Genomic DNA, 20033 nt, shown 5'->3' with positions numbered 1-20033 from the left:
TCACCCACATTTCAAAGGCAATAATTAGAGCATCAGCCTTGCATTAAATCCTCTTTTAAAACCCTACTGGAATCCAATGTAGCTTATTCTGGGATTGTATCCTGATGCATTGATTATATGTCATGATTGATCAGGTGCAGACTGTTTGATGTCTTTTAAGAAAAGTACAGTGTAGCTCTGTAATGGTTGGTTTGCTCAGCATTGTCTGTCTGTCAGACATTTGAAGTGATAAATGAAGCTCTCATTTTAATTAAAGTGAAAAGACACTAAAGGCTGTATAAACTTACTAAACTTTACAATTTAATGGTAGCAACATGTGCCACCATGGCAATAATGCTCAACAAAAATCAGAATTTCTACAAGTACTCTGGAGATAAAAAGAAAAGGTATGCAATGGTCGTGCATGGTGGGACACACAAAATGTTTGAATATGTAGTACCATGGACCCAATAGACACTTAAATCTCTTTACCCTGGTTTGCCTCATTCAGATTGGAAAGAAAGTAGGCCCTTTTTATGTAACTTTTGTATTTTCAATATCACAATATTCAATACTCAATTCAACTTTGCCTGTGCTGGGGGTGAAAACATTGTGGGGGGGCTAGTAGGAGACTGAACGGAACAGAATTGAACTTAAAAATTTGCTATCTATAGATTACGCACACCCTTTGAATGAATATCCCATATTACTGAATATTTGGGATGATGCCTTTGGTTTCTATTATGCTTTTCACACTGCACATATTTTCCTTAAAGGACAAGTCCACCCCAACAAAAACTTGATTTGAATAAAAAGAGAAAAATTCAACAAACATAACACTGAAAATTTCATCAAAATCGGATGTAAAATAAGAAAGTTATGACATTTCAAAATTTTGCTTCATTTCACAAAAACAGTTGTATGAACGAGCCAGCTACATCCAAATGAGAGAGTCGATGATGTCATTCACTCACTATTTCTTTTGTTTTTTATTGTTTGAAATATGAAATATTTTGATTTTCTCGTCATTGTCATGTGAAATGAAGTTTCATTCCTCCCTGAACACGTGGAATTCCATTATTTTAACATTTTGTGCTTCAGGCAAGGAGGTCTTATTGTCAAATTCGTAAAAATTGAAATATTGTATAATTCAAACAATAAAAACCGAAAGAAATAGTGAGTGACATCAACTCTCTCATTTGGATGTAACTGGCTCATTCATATACATGTAACTATTTTGTTAAAAATAAGCGAAACTTTGAAATGTCATAACTTTCTTATTTTACATCCAATTTTGATGAAATCTTCAGCATTGTGCTTGTCTGATTTTTTCTCTATTGATTCAAATCAACATTTTTCTGAGGTGGACTTGACCTTTAACCCCGGGAAATTTGTGGGGCTAAGGGGGGGGGGGGGCCTTTGCCCCACCAATTTCCTGTGGTTTTAGCTCAGCCCACTTTGGTTTCACATTACCCTTTAGAAAAGCAGGGTTAGCCAGCTTATTGCAGTTCTAGCACCATAAATTGAGGTGCAAAGAGATGCAGTGTGAAACGAAACTGGGCTAAAAAGGAAAAGTGGGGCTAAGATAGCCAATCACAGAAGTCAAAATTGCTCTGTGTGGCAAAATCATCAATTTTCATGAGCTGTGCAATAGTCCTGGGTTAAGGCATTAGCCCCCAAAGAAAACCAAAACCCAAGAAGAGAAGTAATCTTATTGGAAAGAGTAAAATGAGAGGAACAATTTAAAAAAAGTTTCATCAAAATCGGTTATGAAATAAGCAAGTTATGGGAGTTTAAAAACTCTTGTTGTACTTTCTATGGGCATCCTCAAATTGGCAAATGTGCTTCAAAATGGCTGATTTTTTGGACAACTCTCCATTTGTTTTGTACACAAATTTTCAGATTTTCATCATTATCTTTCAAATTGCATCTTGCCTCCTTCTGAGCACAACATATGTCATGGGAAAATATATAATCCACACCATATATGTCAAGGTCAGGAGGAGATACTAGTAATGTGAAATATGTAAAATAAAGGGGAAAATCTGTGTACAAAACAAATGGAGAGAACTTTGTCCACAAAAGCAGCCATTTTGAAGCACGTTTGCCAATTTGAGGATTCACATAGTAAGTACAACAAGACTTTTTGATTGTCCATAACTTGCTTATTTCATAACCGATTTTGATGAAACTTTTTTTAAATTGTTCCTCTCATTTTACTCTTTCCAATAAGATTACTTCTCTTCTTGGGTTTTTGGTTTCCTTTAAGAAAGACAGTGGGAAAGCCAAAAAAGATAGTATGGGGTTAAGGAAATGAAGTGAGAAAAGCATATGATACAGTCATCATTGCCTCTGGTGTAGGCTTCAATATATTGAAGGATATGCAGGATATTCTCTACAATAATTGACAAGTCATGTATATGTTCTAATTATGTCAATTATTTGTGGCCCACATTTACATGTACTCAAATTATGGGTCTTGTTTTTTTTTTTTTGCAATTCATTGCATAGACCCATGTAGTCCTACATGTACATGTATGTACCATAGCTCTAAATTGTAGGCCTAATTGTTAATAATTTCCTGTATTCATTGAAGTTTTGTCCTATTTATTTTTCATCAGTTTTGACATGTTAACAACATTTTACAGGTTTGTTTTTAAAAGTAATATAAATTGGTACCACCAATGTCACTGCGGTTGAAATTCCACTTTTCTACGCTTTCACGTATGCATCTGTGCATTTGTACATGTTGTTTTCCGAATCTTAGTTTTACGTGCATGTCTGTACAATAGTGATGACTGACACTCTAGCAATGTCATTCCTTCTGCCAAACTCAGCTTTACCACACTGGGCACCATTACCCATGTGTTAAGCATGTAACAATTTGTGTGGTTAGTCTATGCCTATTGTTCCCACTTCCTAGCGAGCTATTGTTCCTCGCATTCCTTTCTGCTGTGTACCCCAATCCCATCTGAGTGGGTTTTCTTGTTCTCAGAAGCAAGCTAGGAACTTTAAAGGGGTGATCCAGCTTGGCGGAATTCTCTGAATTGATAAACAACTTGTAGTTTGAAGGTACCAGACAGCCAGTGTCCTTTCTTGTTTTCCCGATCTATATACTGTATTCTGGATCTTATGATAACTGCAGATGTTTTGATGCCCTTCATCATTGCCTTCTATAGTGTCTAGTTGTCTGATTGAGAAGTATCACTTTAAAGTCGTCATACAGAATTTGAGACCAACAAAAAATCAAGACGAAATTTTGTTAATCTACAGCACTTTTCAAACAGGGTCTTTACAAAACCCTACTTTCTTGTAAATGAACTCAACACAAATATTTCATGAATTTATTCTCAAATTATAGTCCTAACAGTAACACGCTATAGGCCTAGTTGTATTGTCGGCCTTGGCTTATGTAAACACTACAGTGTACATGTATGTCACAACTCACAATCATATGCAATCAATTTTAATTTGCCAATGAAATCAAATGTTAAGACTAGAAAAAAATAAGAATATGTTGGTATAGGCCTACATATTTGCAATGAGTGATATAGTGTAAAATTTTTTATTATTTAGGCCTATTGCATTGCTAACACTAAGGCTGTGTTTATAAATGCGACATCAAGCCAGAATCATGATTTGAATCATGATTCAAAACATATACATGAATCACAATACCACAGAATCAGCATTTAGACGACCTTCATTCCAATGCTGTTTCTCCTCGCATTGGGGCTGATCCAGTGCATATCACTGTGTGCAGTTTGACAGCGGAAGTATAGGTCACCTTTTATAGCACGCGCCTTGAGCTTTGCAAGAGTCAAACGGAAAGTAGCCTGACAGACTGACATCATAGAATCATGATTCAAATTCCGATTGCGTTCATACCTTTTTCGTTCATGATTCTACAGAAACGTTGACCTCTTTCCAAACACCCTTTTTCCGTGTTTCATGTTTGTAAATGCAATCATGATTCTAAGGTAAAAAAATGGCACATAAATGCATGGCAAGTCACATGTGTGAGAGTGTGGTTTTATGACAGGAGGGAAAGGCATTCTTACCACTCACACACACACAAACAATCATTGGGAATTGAAGAATTCTCAATATCAGGGGGAAAACAATTTTGTTTTCAAAGTACCGGTATGCAAACCTGATGTTAGATTTTATATGATTATTTGTTTAGGCATTTCCATTGTTGTAATTCTTACCATAATCTAATCATCTCAATGCATTACCCCCCCCCAAAAAAAAAAACAAGAGAGATATGCTTTTCACATTGCACTTCCTTAACCCCGGACTATCCTTAACCCCATACTACATTAACCCCATACTATCTGCTTAGCGGGGTTAACGCCTTAACCCCGGACCATCCCACAGCTCATGAATGTTGATGATATTACCATACAGAGCGTAATTAACGTGCAATTTCGACTTCTGTGATTGGCTATTGCTAAGCCCCACATTTCCTTAGCCCAGTTTCGTTTCACACTGCATCTCTTAGCACTGCAATTGTGGTGCTAGCACCACAATAAGCCGGCTAACCCTGCTTTTAGTACCGTACTATTTATCGTGCTAGCTCACTTTGCTAAAACGTAGTGTGAAAACAAATTGGGCTAAGCTTAACCCGGGAAAGTGGTGGGGCTAAGGCCCCCCCCCCCCTTAGCCCTGGCACCAATTTCCAGGGGTTAGGGAAAAAAAAGAAGTGGGAAAAGCATATCTGAGAGAGAAAAAAAATTGTCCTGCTTCCAATATTTTTAGTCACTGTGAAAATGCTTAATTTTTTTAATTCCTTATTTATCCATCTGAGTTGTTTTGATGCATATTTCTGTGATGAAGATTTTACCTTTAAAGTGGGCAATGTCCTTGTAATCATCCAGGAATGTTTATCTGACACAGTCCAAGTTTTGAGACCCCTTTGTATTGAAAAGGTCTTAAACTGCAATGCTTGGTCAAGTGTTATTTGCCAGCCAGCATTATTGTCCATTCTTGGCAATGCAGCACAATATAGACCTTGAAAGCCAGTGGGGTTTTATACAATGTACCTGTAGCTGTTGTCATGAGAAGTCTTCTTGAATAGCCTAATTGGTGGAGTAAACAACTCTTGACCATGTACATGGAGAAGTGTAATGTACCAAGGAAGTGTAGACCCTTTTCCATTTTTTTATTGTCACCCCCCCCCTCTTCAGTTTTAGATTTTTTAAAATGATTTTGTTGTATTGAAAAAAAAATCATGAAAAACCACTATTTTCAAGTGATTATTGCATGAGTAAGAGTACAAAATCACAGAAATGAAAAAAATGAGTGAGCAGTAATTTTATGAGGAAGTCTCGGAATGATTCATTATCATACAAAAAATGTGTAGGCCTACCATATTATAGTCCCCAACCCACTCACTTTACTAGGTGGTCTGTCTCTGACAGATCACCTATTGTTTTCGTCAGAATTTTCTTTCTTTATTTCTTTCTTTATTCTTGGCACCTATGTTTGTCGCCAACTTTTCTCGAAATTGGCTGAATCAATTTTGCTGATTTTTTCGTCATATATAGAATCTATCATAGAGACGGCAAAATAAGCTTTTCAAGGTCATATGGTCATGATGACGTCATCTACGCGCCATTTTGTAAAATTCTTCATTTGATCATATCTTCATTATCAATTATCAAAAATTAACAATATTTACATGACATTAACTTCATGTCAAGGGTCAACTGTCAATGTCATCAAAGGTCATGTAGAGGTCATGACGCGCGCGTACGCGCGCGTCAAAGGTAAAAAAATCGTCCAAATGACCTATAAATTTTTTTGGGTACGTTTCAGGTCATTTTAGGCATTTCAAAAATTTGCGCGCGCGCACATATGCGCGCGCGTTTCCGCGCGTTACACCTTAACACAACGCAGAAAAACCGTTTCTTTTAATATCATTGCATTGCTAATAAAATTCTGAGCAATTTGATACCTTGATCAACCTTCTACAACCATTAATATAGAAATTAACACCCATTAAAGTTTGCAGCACGTGTGCGCGCGAGCTCTCACTATAGGCCATATATGGGCAAAAACATGCCTATGGTAAATTCACTGTAGCTCTTTAAAAAGTCCGTTGACCCCCAATTTTTTTTTCATATATCGATAGAGTATGAGTTGTAGATTTGATTTCATGTCACCATTGTCCCTAAATTATATCGTGACGTCATCAAATAGGCGCCCGAACTAAAAATTTCATTTTTTTCAAAAATGACGTCATCAAATTTATGCAAATTTGGCTGTAACTTCTCGAATATAGATAATTTTTCGCCCAGATTTCAATATGTTGTAGTTTATAATGTACTCTTTCTCCTCAGTTAACATGAATATTCGTTTTGAGAAACGCATCATTGCGTAAAACAGCGATGAAAAGAGGCATGTCATTTTTCCTCATTTTGCGTGTAATCTCTATGGGACATGACTTTTTCCCAAAACTAGATTCGACATTCCTCTATTTCGTGAGCCATATCTCCATTTTTTCTTGTCAGCTTTCCTTGAGCCTTTAACATGTTGTAGCTGAGATTCTGGGCTATCGGAAGTGTGCCCTTCATTTTTTGATCAGATGCCGGGATCATGCCCGTATTTCACTTGCAAAATTGGAATTGTAATTCTCAAAATTGCTTACGTGTAATCTCTATGGGGAATATCGTGGCTCAATGGATAACGCATTTGACTTGCTTTCTCGAGGGCGGAGGTTCGATTCCTGGGGTAGAAAAGATAATTTTTTTTTTCATTTTTTTTCTTTTTGCCACCTCTTACATGATCCTTTATGATAATTAAAAGGTATGAAAGTTAAAATTTAGCAAGATAAAACAGATTATAATTGTTTTTTTCATATCACATGTATTTTGTGTGTAATCTCTATGGGACATGACTTTTTCTCAAAACTAGATTCGACATTCCTCTATTTCGTGAGCCATATCTCCATTTCTTCTTGTCAGTTTTGCCGGAGCTTTTAATATGTTATAGCTGAGATTCTGGGCTTTCGGTAATATGCCCTCCACTTTTTGATCAGATGCCGGGATCATGCCCGTTTTTCACTTGCAATATTGGAATTGTAATTCTCAAAATTGCTTACGTGTAAAGTCTATGGGAAACATTAATAATCACATTGAGCAATGGTCAAAATTTATTCTTAGGATGTCTAGAATCAAGATTATCAATCATATCTAAATTATTCATTTTATACATTAGCCGACTCTGAATGAAAAATCATGACAGACCACCTAATTCGTCCGCATGACGAATTAAATTCTAGTCTATTTTTTGTTTCTGGTTAGTGTTTTTTTTAAAGAATTTTTTTCCTGAACATTTTTTACCTTTTCTATCATTTGCATTTTCTCCTTGCTTCTGTTGTCTCCTTTTTGTCAAGATGAAGCAGTCGTATTTTATTAAGTCTTCAATTGCCCAGTTTTTCCTGCAAGGAGTCGTGATACAATTTCTTTTTCAGCGAAATGAGTAGGCCCACATGTACATGTATGTTGCCACTTGCCAATTGTTTGCATATTTTGTGCTGTGAGTTTTTGCTTTATGGCAGTTGTGTTTCTGTTTGTTTTTTGTTTTTTCATTTGACATGTTGTGTTCTTTTGTGGTGAAAGTACACCACTTTCAAACATTTCAAATGTGTTTTTTTCTTAATATTCTAGCGGTAAATATATCCTAGGGCCTAGTAGGAGAAAAGATCTGAGCATCTGCTCATCTGTCATTGCAAACAGTGTGCATTCTTTCCATGCTTGTTGGCTGCTGCCCAACCATATGACCTGACCTAGTTTCATCCTTGGTCAACCACTGTTTGGATTGTATAGTATATATTTTTTTTGATTGATGACAGGCATAGTCTGTATCTATTGAATGAAAACTGATCCGTCTAATCCTGCACACTGTTCAACTCTTGAACACATGCTCTGAAGAAATGGACTGTAAGCTATCCAATATCCTCCAAGTACATGTAGTTTGCAATTTTCCTGGTTTGTTGAAAATTGACAGGGCATCCTCCTGGGTGTTGCAAAGCCTAGGTCCTGGTGGGTGTTTCATAAAGCTGTTCGTAAATTAAGAGCGACTTTAAGAATGACATGTGAACCTTTCTTACGCGTTAAATAATCACCAATGGTGAATATCATTTACCACAAGAAAGGATCACCCTTCATTTTAAAAAGTTTTTCTTACAAACAGCTTTATGAAACGGCCTCCTGGTTTGTCAACTTTTTCAAGAGGAAAGGGTATTTTGTACAGTAAACATGTAGGCTACAAAAATGTGGTTTCCTTTACCTGGGGCCTGTTGCATGAAAAATTTTACCTGAGAAAACTCTGGTAAAAACTGAAAACTAAGGTTAGTCTGATTTCTGCCATTGACTTTAACACAGGGCAAAAACTCTGGTAAAAATAACCTGAGTTTTCTCAGGTAAAAAGTTTTTGTGCAACAGGCCCCAGGAGGTAGAACTTGTAATGTACATTAGGCTTCTTTCATGTCCCAATGAAAGTATATAAATAGCTGAATGTGGATTTTGGGGGCAGATATACTGTAAATGTACATCTTTGCATTCATTAGACTAATATGTTGATAATATCCCCTTCCAGAATATGGCTCACGTACGTGCACGAGCCATAGACCCAACGTCAGCTTAAAGGGCGACGCCATATTGACAGATTCTGGCCAAATTTGGCGCGCGCCCTCACCCGGCTAACGTTGAGCGCCATTCATCTATACACTAATTCCTCTTGATTACAATTGATAAAAACCTCGTTCAAATCTTTTCCGGAATTCTTATGAAAAAGTAATTGATGTTTTTCCATTAATCAAATATCCGTTATTACACCCATATTTTTGTGATATTTATGACATTTTTATTTTTATCACAATTTCAGTCCAAACGCGGGTCAGTTTTTGAGAACCCACGTTGTTTGTGCATGCCCACGTATGGCCTTACGCGTATTGAACGGAATGATGTTGGGTCGAATGAACAGAATATTGTTGTGATTGTTTGTTCCGTGTTTGTTGGGGATGAAGCTATGATGGCGACCAGTCACGTTTGACAGTACCACCAAATCGTTAAGATTAACTAATTAAGGTCAAGGTGAGATAAGAGAAATGAGCAAGGCGCTTTTATGGGGGGGGAGAGGGGGGGGGGGAGTAAAGAGGACCCAGTGGGGATACAGTTTCATCATGCAGTACAGGGCGTCGATGAACAACTTAATTTTTTTCTTCAAAATGTGGAAAGTGACAGAAAAATCAGAAAAAGGTTAATTGGTTCTGATTTTGAAAAAAAAACACAGAATTTATCAAGATTGCTGTTTAATATTCTTCATCATTGTAGAATTTAATTCAGTTTATCTGATAAGTATAATTCTTTCAAACAACTCAAATTGTGATTAATCGTATTGGATTTATTTCACTCTTTTCTTTCGCCTTGTTTTTTTTTTCTTCCCCAAAAATCAGGGAGCGGAAAAATATGAGAGCTAGAACGTAAAGATATGGACTCCGTAACACAAAGGTTTGCGATGAATAGCAAATATGAAAGAACGCTTCTGATTGGTTCTTAGTCAGTATTTTGCGACAAATGCGCGTGTAACATTGATCTTGATTAGCCAATTCATTTAGCAATTGATCGCTAATCTTTGTGTTACGGAGCCATGGTGTAGCTATGACATTGGAGAGGGCTCAGCCCCATGCACTTGCAGATCCAGATCGATTTTCATGGGGGACACTTAGAGTGCCCCTATATTTCTTCAGTATTATTTTTACACGCAAAAAGGTCAAAGACATCATGCCACCGACAGCTGCCTCGTCAAAGGGGGCGGTCAATTATTTTGATTTTTTTTTTCATTTTGTCCTCGATGCGGGGGGGGGGGTGTCAATTCATGTTATATACATTTCTATTTTGTTTATATATGGGGGGGGGTCTGCTACTGAGCATGATTTTACAAGGGCTTAATATAACAGAAATGGCATGATTTAACACAGTAAAATGTATCATGGAGGTTAATACTAAATTAATACATAATTAATAATTGTTTTAATTGAAAATGAAAATAATAAAGGCACCCATAGATCTTAAAGACATCTCGTAAATGCAGGCCTAAATCTGTATTTGAAGTTGAACAGGCATAAAGTATAAATGTTTAGCTATAGCTGATGCTTTGATCCCGCAACCAAATAATGTTGGCATAAACTAGCCGTTATATCAGTGGCGTAACGAGCGAAAAAAAATTAAGGGTTATACGTTATGGTGTATCGATCAGGCAAAATTTAAAAAGTATTTAGTAAGTTGCAACCGACATGAGCAATTGAGCATAATTTTGATGTTTTTGTTACAAAAATCCAATTGAACAATTTCGCATGATTGATCTTTCCTTTTCCTCTTTTTTCTGAATTGGGGGCATGCAAGACCCCCCCCCCCATAATTATAAAGCACCACTCTTTGTTATGCCTCTGTCTAAAATTGGATTTAAACTTTTAGAATTTTAATCTCTTATCTAATTAATCTAAAGGGATAAGAGTAAGACAAAAAAATAGTTGCAGATTACTTATTTCAAAGTATTTTTACTTAACTCCCAACTCTGCTCTTGCTGCACTGCAACTAACGGCCTTCCACCAAAGGGCCAGGCCGACTCGCCCCGTGAGCAAGTGACCGCATTCGCGTAAGTTCACCCGAAGCCATGACTAAATTCTGACCATAAACATCACCTAACTAATCACTCTCTGACAATATTTCAAAGTGTATTTATTACAGTCGATCCTTTGGGCCATTAAACGATAATATTTCAAATGTTATCATGACAAATAATTTTAATGAGATAGTGGCATTGTAGAAAAACAAATTTATAAGCACGAAATGGCACCAGATATATCATCAAACATACAGCGCAGCGTTCGGGACTGGTGAGTGGGACGGCTCGCTTGGTGTTTTTGCCCCGACGAAATCGGCGAAAACGTTACCATTGCGCCGTGCGAATGTTCAATCTGCAGCTCTCAATCAGAGACTTGAATGTCTCTTTTTGAATTATCGAAAATGAATCATAGACTTTGTTTGATTTATTTACAAGTAAGTTGCATATCCGTCGTGATAATTAGGAAAATCCATGATGTCTTCTTCTAATTCTGTAAAAATTACGTCTTCTAAATGCCTGTGTCAGAAAATTGCCGGAAATCATAAAAACTTGCCTAAAATATCTCTTTTTGAAAGTTCATCCATGGTCTGGAAAAAAATGTCATAACTTATGTAGACGTATACCGTAAACAAATACATCCTCGATCACTGAAATAAAGTGTTTGCTAAGCTTTTTTAATTCCGACCATGTTACCATGACAACTTGGGAAAACCCTTATTTTTTCGAAAAAAAACTTTGGTTTTAAGGGTCATTTTACAGACATAAATCTAACCCAATTTTGAAGAATTGTGTTTAAATTTCACATAAAACTGAATTATCTACGTTTATACTTTCGTATATGAATATTCATATTTCTTATAGAATCTTATTTTTTGATTGGTCAATGTTTCAGTCATGGATAATGACTGAGCGTAAAAAAATCTGAAAATGCGCATTTTATCGGCAACCAACAAGCACGATGGCGGAACACATTAAGTTGGCGCTTTGCACGTACGTGGGCTACCCAGTGATCCTGTTGCTGCTGTTCAAGTTCGTTTTGTTGGGGGACTTTATATCAAGTGCTTTATGCACGTATGTTCATGTCTGCCCTGAAGAAAATGAAGCAAGTACAAATGAAATGTACAGAAAATGGTTCATTTCAAATGTCATTTCATTTTTTTATAGTAATTTCAGTCTTATGTCCTCAAATAATTTACTTGTTCTTGAGATGGGGAAGCAGCATTTTTTATTGCGAATTCACTCCTCTTTAAAGAAATCTAAAACTTTCTACCTTTTGTTGACTCTGTGCCAAGTTCTATACTGGTACTCCTTTTATTTTCTTCTTAAGTTTGTAAACGTGAGACAGAGCAAAGTATGTGAATGTGTGTACCCTTGCAGTGTATCCAGGGCAAAAGATTAGACCTTTGATCTCCTTTCGGCGACCTGGCAACCTTTCCAGGCCCCCCTGACAAGGATCGTCACAAGAAACATGTAGGCCGCACATTCCACACCAAAATTCCTGGCTAGGATTTCTACACCTTTTCGCCTGTCACAACTGAAACAGAAACAGTAATTGAATACTTCGCTTTGGAAATGTAATGTCTGTCTCCCACAGTGCACAGAGCAAGACATTGTAGGGTAAAATGTCTTTGAGATATCTTGAGAAATGAAAAATTGCATGGTTTAGGTACAATGTATTGTAGGCCTACCCAGTAATGTATTTTTTTTTCAAAAACAGGAATGTGAATAGGATGAAAACTTAAAAATACATTAGTCAGCCACTGTTATAAAACATGCCCATGTCAGAAGGATGTCATCTTTATCATGTGCAATATTGACAAACACTTATCTCGTATTTTTGGTCCTATATGCCAGTATTATGAAAAGTCTCGAGTGACACCAATGCAGCAGAAAACTTGCCGAGAAATTTCATTTTGCCATCAGAATGTAAATTGAACCAATGTCATTTGATCCTTTCACTTCACTACAAAAGACAGCTCACTCCAGAATTTGGCATTTAATAATGCAATAAATATCAAACTACATTCTCCATATTAGCCCATCAAACACCAGTCTCATACATGTACAGAATACTTCTTTTATAAACACTGTACATTAATTCATAATAGGATAGATATTTTTGTTTTCTTTATCAGAGAGAGTTTTCAACTCCAAGAATGCAGCACTAATCTGGATTTACCAAAGCAGAATATGTATAGGATTTCAAGGAATAAATCATTCAAGTACAAAAAAATCAGTAGTCACAATAATCATGAAATGAAAATTATCTCTAATTGTTGCTTTATTTTAGATACCAACCAAGTAGAAGATCCTCGGTTAGTGTGGAGGAAGGAAAAGGAGTTCATGCTAAAGGATTACCTGCAGACCACCGGCCAGGACTCTCCCCAGGGTATCACCCAGACAGACCTACAGTCACCTCACTTGCTTGGTGACATCCAGGAACATGGATTGCATCTCAGCCAGGAAGAGGTAATGGGTGATATCACCATCTATGGGAAAAAGGAGGAGGTGATATACATAACCTTAAACATTAAAGGGATGGTCCAGGTTGGAGATATCTCTATCTCAATAAATAGATTAAAATTCACCGAGCAAATTGGTGAAAATTGGATCAAAATCGGATAACAAGTGACAAAGTTATTGAATTTGAAAGATTTGCATTAATCTGGTGAAATAGCTCTAGGCATGTCATTATGAATATTCATTAGGTTTGCTGATGATGTCATATCCCTTCTTGTTCTTATTTTATGAAATTTGGTTTATTCAAAAATTTTCTACCAAGAACTAAAATAATTGGATCGATAACTGAATAAGTGCATTAGTTATTTATGGCCACAAGTTATTTCATCATAACAGACACATCATTTACACATGTATGAAAAAAATAAAGATTTACCAGTATGATTTCATGTAATAACATAAGAAAAAAGAAAGTGGATATGTGACATCATCAGCCACCTTATGAATATTCATGACGATGTGCATATAACTGTTTTTAGTATTTTACTAAATATTTGTAAACTTTTAAATTCAATAACTTCGTTATTTTTTACCCAATTTTGATGAAATTTGCAGCATTTTGCTTTGTGAATTTTACTCTATTTAATTAGATATTAATATTTTCAGCCCGGACCATCCCTTTATAAACAGTCATGGCCATGGCTTTACTGTATGCAGGGTTTTATAGCAGCTCTCCCATTCCCTGTCTGCGAAGGTTTTTTTTTTTTTTTAGAATTAATTAGTGTTGAGTGGGTTGGGGGAATGGGGAGGTGCTGAAATGGACTAAAATTATCCTCTTCAGGAACCAATAGCCACCTGTGCAATGTACTTCACCTTTACCAACCATCAATAAAGACAAATTTTAATACCTATACATAGTCTGCTCTCTGATATTACAAGAATAATGAATTAGCGTTAGGTCCTAGATGTTATCAGGGAGACAGTTGTCTGTCTGCCCCAGATCATGGCAGAACTAGGGTTGACATTTAGTGTGTCGTGTACAGACCACCGGTGAGAGAATCACAGGGAAGTTTCCCCCTGAGCATCGTGCCATTTGATCCTCTCCCACACCGACAAGACTTTCACTTCATACCAGGGGGATGATCAGGATCCCGTTTCACAATTCCTATAGCAAAATTACCCTCAGCGAATCAAAATGATGGATTTCAGTAGCTTTTAACTGTTAAAGCAAATTTACTATTATGACAAGTTTCATGAAACGGGGCCCCAGACCCGGGCAGTGTGATTGATGATGTAGTCTGTTCACTGCCAAAAGGGATGATAAATGTCTGATCTTATCCTAAATCAAATCATGAGTTAAACCATGATTTCTGAGTGAACACATTCATTTGAAATATAATTAGATCATGAGTTAAACCATGATTTCTGAGTGAACACATTCATCTTATCTCAGATGTACGCCTCTTTAATCATAGCAATGACTACAAGTATAGTCCTACCTGGGCTCGGACTGCGAAATGATAATAAGGTGTTCATAGTCAGATGAACTCCAGCTCAATTAGAATCCTACAAGCCATGAAACTTATTCCCATTAGTGACCCTACCAAGTAATGTACTGTCAAGTGTACTCCAAGGACTCGTATACCCTTTTTAGACAGGCTAAAATTTCCTTAACCCTGTACTATTGGTGGGGCTAAATGGCAATTTAGCCCCACCTATAGTATGGGGTTAAGCTTAGCCCATGTTCGTTTTACACAGCGTTTTTGCAAAGTGGGCTAACCCCACCTATAGTACGGGATTATTTGGCCCTGCAAAAAAGCAGTGTTATCCCACCAATTACGGTGCTAAGAGCAATAGTACGGGGTTAAGATCGCATGTGTAAAACGAAAGTGGGCTAAGCTTAACCCAGTACTATAGGTGGGCTAAATGGCAATTTGGCCCTACCTATAGTACGGGGTTAAGGAAATTGTAGCGTGTGTAAAAAGTGTACGAGTGAAGCACTTGTACTACGAATGATCGACAAAAACCACTAGTCCGGGTTAGCGAGTTTCGTGTGTAAAAAGCAAGCATTCCTTATCCGGGGTTAGCAATAACAATTTGGCATGTGTGAAAAGGAAAAAAAATAGTACGGGGTTAAGGATAGTACGGGGTTAGCGATAGTCCGGGGTTAAGAAAATCCTGTGTAAAAAGGGCAGTAGTGTCCTCTGTGTCTTTTATTTTTATTTTTCAGTGCACTATCACATGCTAATGGCATTTATTCACTTATTACCCATGCTTCTCACCAATCCTCAACCATTTTTGTTTTTTCTTCAGGGGCCAGCAACACAAAGCTTAGCAATCATCAAACATTTTTTTATTACGATTGATTGCATTGACTACAATGAACAATTAATCGTGAAAATTAGGCTTACCATTAATCGCTGACTTTTGTGTTACAGTCCTCTATACTTCTAATTCTGTTTCAGATACAAAGATCCAATGAGGCTCTTAGTGGATGGCAGTCACATACAAGCTGTAAGTATGATTTGTTATTCCCATACATATCTTTCTATCACATCTTTCTCTTTGACCTTGTGACCACAATAATCTTGTCATCGTAATATCTGATGAGCAATTACTTGAATTAATGGCTCTTTTTAAGTAGAGCAACTTCTGTGTTCTTATCTCTCAGATCTTATTTTTGAGAAATGTTTTTATTTTGCATTCCTCTCAAAAAAAAATAATATTTTGAGATATACTTTTAATCCATGACATGTACAGTATTTACATTTAGAGCATATGTATGTCTCGAAGTCTGCGGCTTCACATATTTCATTTAAGGATCTTCCCCCCCCCCCAGATTTTATTCATCAATTGATGCGGTGAAGCCCTTTAATTTTTAGTAGGTCACATTTAGCAAATTATATTATTTGAAGACATAACAATACCCCATCAAAGTCATTTTACCCCATGGAAGAAAAAGTCAGAAAATTTCAATACTGTTGCAGTTCCGCTTTTCAAATTGCTCACACTATTGTACCCATGAATTAACATGTAGCCGTGATAGATGATTTGTGAGGATAATTTGGAAATATGTCGTAATTCCATGCTCCAAAAATCAGGATAAATGTAATATCCCCATTCTCGCTCTTCGCCAGCACAAAGATTGAGGGAGATATTAAGGCTTTGTTACCTTTTGTGAAGGTTCTGCTCTTGCCTTGAGCTATTTGATATGATGAAAATCGGAATAAAGATTAAAAGGGCTGATATCATATTATTTCCAAGGATGAAGTCATCAATGTCTGACAATTCATTGTGTGATTACAACAGAAATGGTATCATTCTCACTATTGAACAAAGGAATTTATTTTACTGGATTTAAAGAAAAAAGGAAATTTTATTATGTATCAGGAATTCGCCCATGGAAATAAGCCACCTGAGTAGATGACCTAGGATTTTTTTTTTTAGATCTGATTTTTTCCTACATGTACATATTTCCTCTTCTCTTTTTCCCTCTTTTTCATATCCTAACTTCTCAGTTGTGTGTGTGTGTGTGCATGTGATTAAAAAGACAGGCTTAAAGTAAAAAAAAAAATGGCACTATATCAACAATAGCAAGCCTAGCAGTTTGCAAGGATAACACATTAATAATGCTATTTTCATTCATTTTTAAGTTTGGATAAGATCATGTCAGGGACTTCAGAGTTTCATTAGCACATTTTAACCCTTCAACCTTCTTCTCCCCCCCCCCCTCACACAATTTTGATACCATTTATACCCACATACTGTAGATAAATGCCCTTGATTAACAGGATTTACATTTATGTCTCTTCTGTATCAATTTTTTACCCTCATACATTCAAGTTTTAATTGGGTTTACTTTATAACTGTCATCTATACAATCCATTTTTGTGTGTGTTTACTTCCTCAATGAATATTCATTCTTTCTTTTCATTTTTGTTCAATGTAGTAGTATTAGTAGTAGTAGCAGCAGTAGTTGTTGTTGTAATCATAGGAATGCTATGGACCCCACATTCTTTCCTCCCTCATAAATCCCCAGTAATCCTACTCTCTTCCTTCACTTCACATGAAAATGATACTTCATCATGTACATGTATGACTTTATTTAATTGTCTAGTGAATTCCAACAGTTCGAGTGGAAGCACCAAGTATGATCCGGATCTCTTGAAGGCCCAGGTTGCCCATGCCAAGGCCAGGGTAGCCCAAATCAAGAACGAGCTATTCCAGGTCCAGGCACAGATTTTTAATAGCCAAGATAGAGGCATGAAGCGGTAAGTGCAAATTTGAAATATGAATTAGATATGATTATGACCCCCAAAATAATGTTTATATCAGTACAAATAGGGATTGGGGCCTATGCACAGTTTGTACATATCTATGATTAAATATGCCTTTATAATGCATCAGTATTGATAATGTCTGCTTTGTATAGTCTATGAACACTGTTAGTATCCCTATAAACGCGTTTTTACCCCTCATGAGTAGGGGAAGGCGGGGTAAGTTGTGACACTTTTTGCATTTTGCATGTTAGAATTGATATGACTAGTACTATTGTAGAAATAAGTACCTTGCCTTTAAATTTGATTCTTGGGAAATGTTTTTCACCTACATATAACTTTCTACCCCCACACTGAAAGTCATCGTGACCTTTGAAAAAACCGGTGTCAAATGGCTCAACTTGCCCCATATATGGGGTAAGTTGTGCCACCGTCTGGGGGTAAGTTGAGCCACAAAAACTACGTACAAAATGTATGGGGGAGAACCAGCGTGTCAATTTTTTGTTTAAAGTCTTTTCACTTGCTAATTCTCTATAAATAATAACATCATTTAAAAGGAAAAGAGCAGTCATGTAAATTTGCTCCTTTCAACCTGCATTTCAATCAATTTTTATGGTTTGTTTGTTTTTTAAGATACATTAACATAAGAATTACCATGGCTCAACTTGCCCCATGCTGTTTGGCTCAACTTACCCCAGTCCGAACTTAGTGCGATAATTTTGTATCCACACATTTATTATTCATCTATCATATAAAAGACTATGACAAGAATGAAGATCCATACCTGGACTAACAATGTTGTTATCATGTCTTTACTATATTTAAAGACATGTGTGTGAATGAAGTACTTATCTATTTCACACTCTTTTTTACTTTTTTGGCTGAAATTCATACTTTTCCCTCTAAAAAACTACTTTTTGTTTCAAAGTGGAAAACAATGTGGTGGGGTTAGGGGTTATGCTATGGGTCATTAATACATGACACCACCACAATGTCTGACTCATTCATTATTGGCCTGGGGCTGGTGGCTCAACTTGCCCCTATGCTCAACTTACCCCGCCTTCCCCTACTTATTATTAGCATAGTGTAGTCGGTATTTATGACAATGTAATCACACTTCATACAACCCTCTAGTTTGACTGAGGGGTACTCCATTGAGAGTCAAGTGGGCAAGACCAAAGTCATTTATAAAGGGTGTTTTGCCATGCGAAATGCAGGCACAAAAGGCAGACTACTCAAAACTGTTGAGATGCCAACTGTCAACTTTTTTGTTGATGTATTTATGGTTTTATCAGGTTGAAGAACTATTTTTCATGCTTCATGGAAGGTAACGTTTTTTTCCCTAAATTTTTAATTACTAAATGTTTTATTTTCTAAATTGGTGAAATATTGCTTAGCGCCAAAAACATGCCTTCCAGCCATCATAATATTGCTATGTTTGTATAACTCTGTCTGCGTGTGCGTAGTCTTTCAAATCTCTTTGTGAACATGTAGACATTTTTTTCTTTTCATCTGACAAGTTTGATTAAGGAGCACCAGTATATAACAAATGTTTCATACATATATATCTTTGTCCAAAAATGGTAAGCAACACACACCACATTTATGGAAGATGGACTTTTATATTATGTAGACCAATTGTATTTACAAGGTTGGTGAGAATATTCCAATTGACTGGTTGCCAAATAAAAAGAAGACACCCCCCCCCCCCCCCCCCCGTTGATTGGTTACCAAATAAACAGAAGAGAACCTCCCCCCTGTTGACATCTGTTGATCTTGATACACATGTATTTGATATGTAGCACATGCCTCAGTTTGTATTTGGGCCTGTCTTCCATGGTCCATTCCCCCCCCCCCCCCCCCCCCCCGTATATATGAAACATGGACCTTTCTACATCTGATTCATTTTGTGAGAAATAACATTGTTATTTTCTTTCTTTCTTATTCATTCTCAGGTCTGACCCCAATGTTCAGATAAGCTCTAATTCTTTACAATCTAGTATGCTAAACCTCAAATCAGCAATCAGTGATCAGGAATTGCTCACGGTAAGATTGTGCTTTTCATACTCTGCACACTTAATGATTGCCAAGGATTAATAAAAAAAATTGTGATTTACAGATGTAAACAAGAATCTCTTAACCAGGTGTACATTAAATGTATACTTATATTTATAACAGAAAAATGTATACTTATATTTATAGTTTGGAATACCTTAGCACAGCATCTTTTGAAAAGACTTTCATAGACTGTGCATTTCCCACTCTCTACTTGTGTACCAAGTCGGAAGGTATTCTTTAAATGCTTTGAGCACCCGATCAGGGTAGCCATGCTTCGGCCGGGGTAATAGTATGCGGCGCTTAGAAATATGGTATTAAGCACTTCAAAAATTCACATATTATTGATATTAATGTCACATATATTTTCTCTCTCACTCTTCTTAGTCCATGTCAAGGCTTGGTCACCATATATCATCGACATCCAGCCTACCGACATCGTCATCCCATCCTCAGTTGACGAGTTCATCCCAGTATGACTTATCTCATTACAAACAATCTATCAATGCAATGCAGCTGAGACAGTTGAACCAAGATCCTAGTAGAAGGTACATAGTGATACTAGTCGTATGCACATTAGATTCTTTCTTAAAGGACAAGTCCACCCCAACAAAAGTGGATTTGAAT

The 20033-nt window shown here is 36.6% G+C and overlaps 1 protein-coding gene across 1 annotated transcript in view; it reads left to right on the top strand.

Annotated features, from left to right (window-relative positions):
- LOC121418703 (protein WWC2-like) overlaps positions 1–20033 on the top strand; it is a 50731-nt gene that overhangs the window by 20287 nt on the left and 10411 nt on the right. The window contains exons 4-8 of the mRNA XM_041612785.1: positions 12905–13083; positions 15540–15588; positions 17192–17345; positions 19307–19397; positions 19794–19954. Coding sequence (XP_041468719.1) covers positions 12905–13083; positions 15540–15588; positions 17192–17345; positions 19307–19397; positions 19794–19954 — 634 coding nt within the window. The remainder of the gene's footprint in view (positions 1–12904; positions 13084–15539; positions 15589–17191; positions 17346–19306; positions 19398–19793; positions 19955–20033) is intronic.

The sequence above is a fragment of the Lytechinus variegatus genome, chromosome 1 (genome assembly GCF_018143015.1).
Source record: "Lytechinus variegatus isolate NC3 chromosome 1, Lvar_3.0, whole genome shotgun sequence".
Classification (NCBI taxonomy): domain Eukaryota; kingdom Metazoa; phylum Echinodermata; class Echinoidea; order Temnopleuroida; family Toxopneustidae; genus Lytechinus; species Lytechinus variegatus.
Note: the sequence above shows the minus strand (reverse complement) of the source record. Positions and strands in the feature narration are given on the sequence as shown.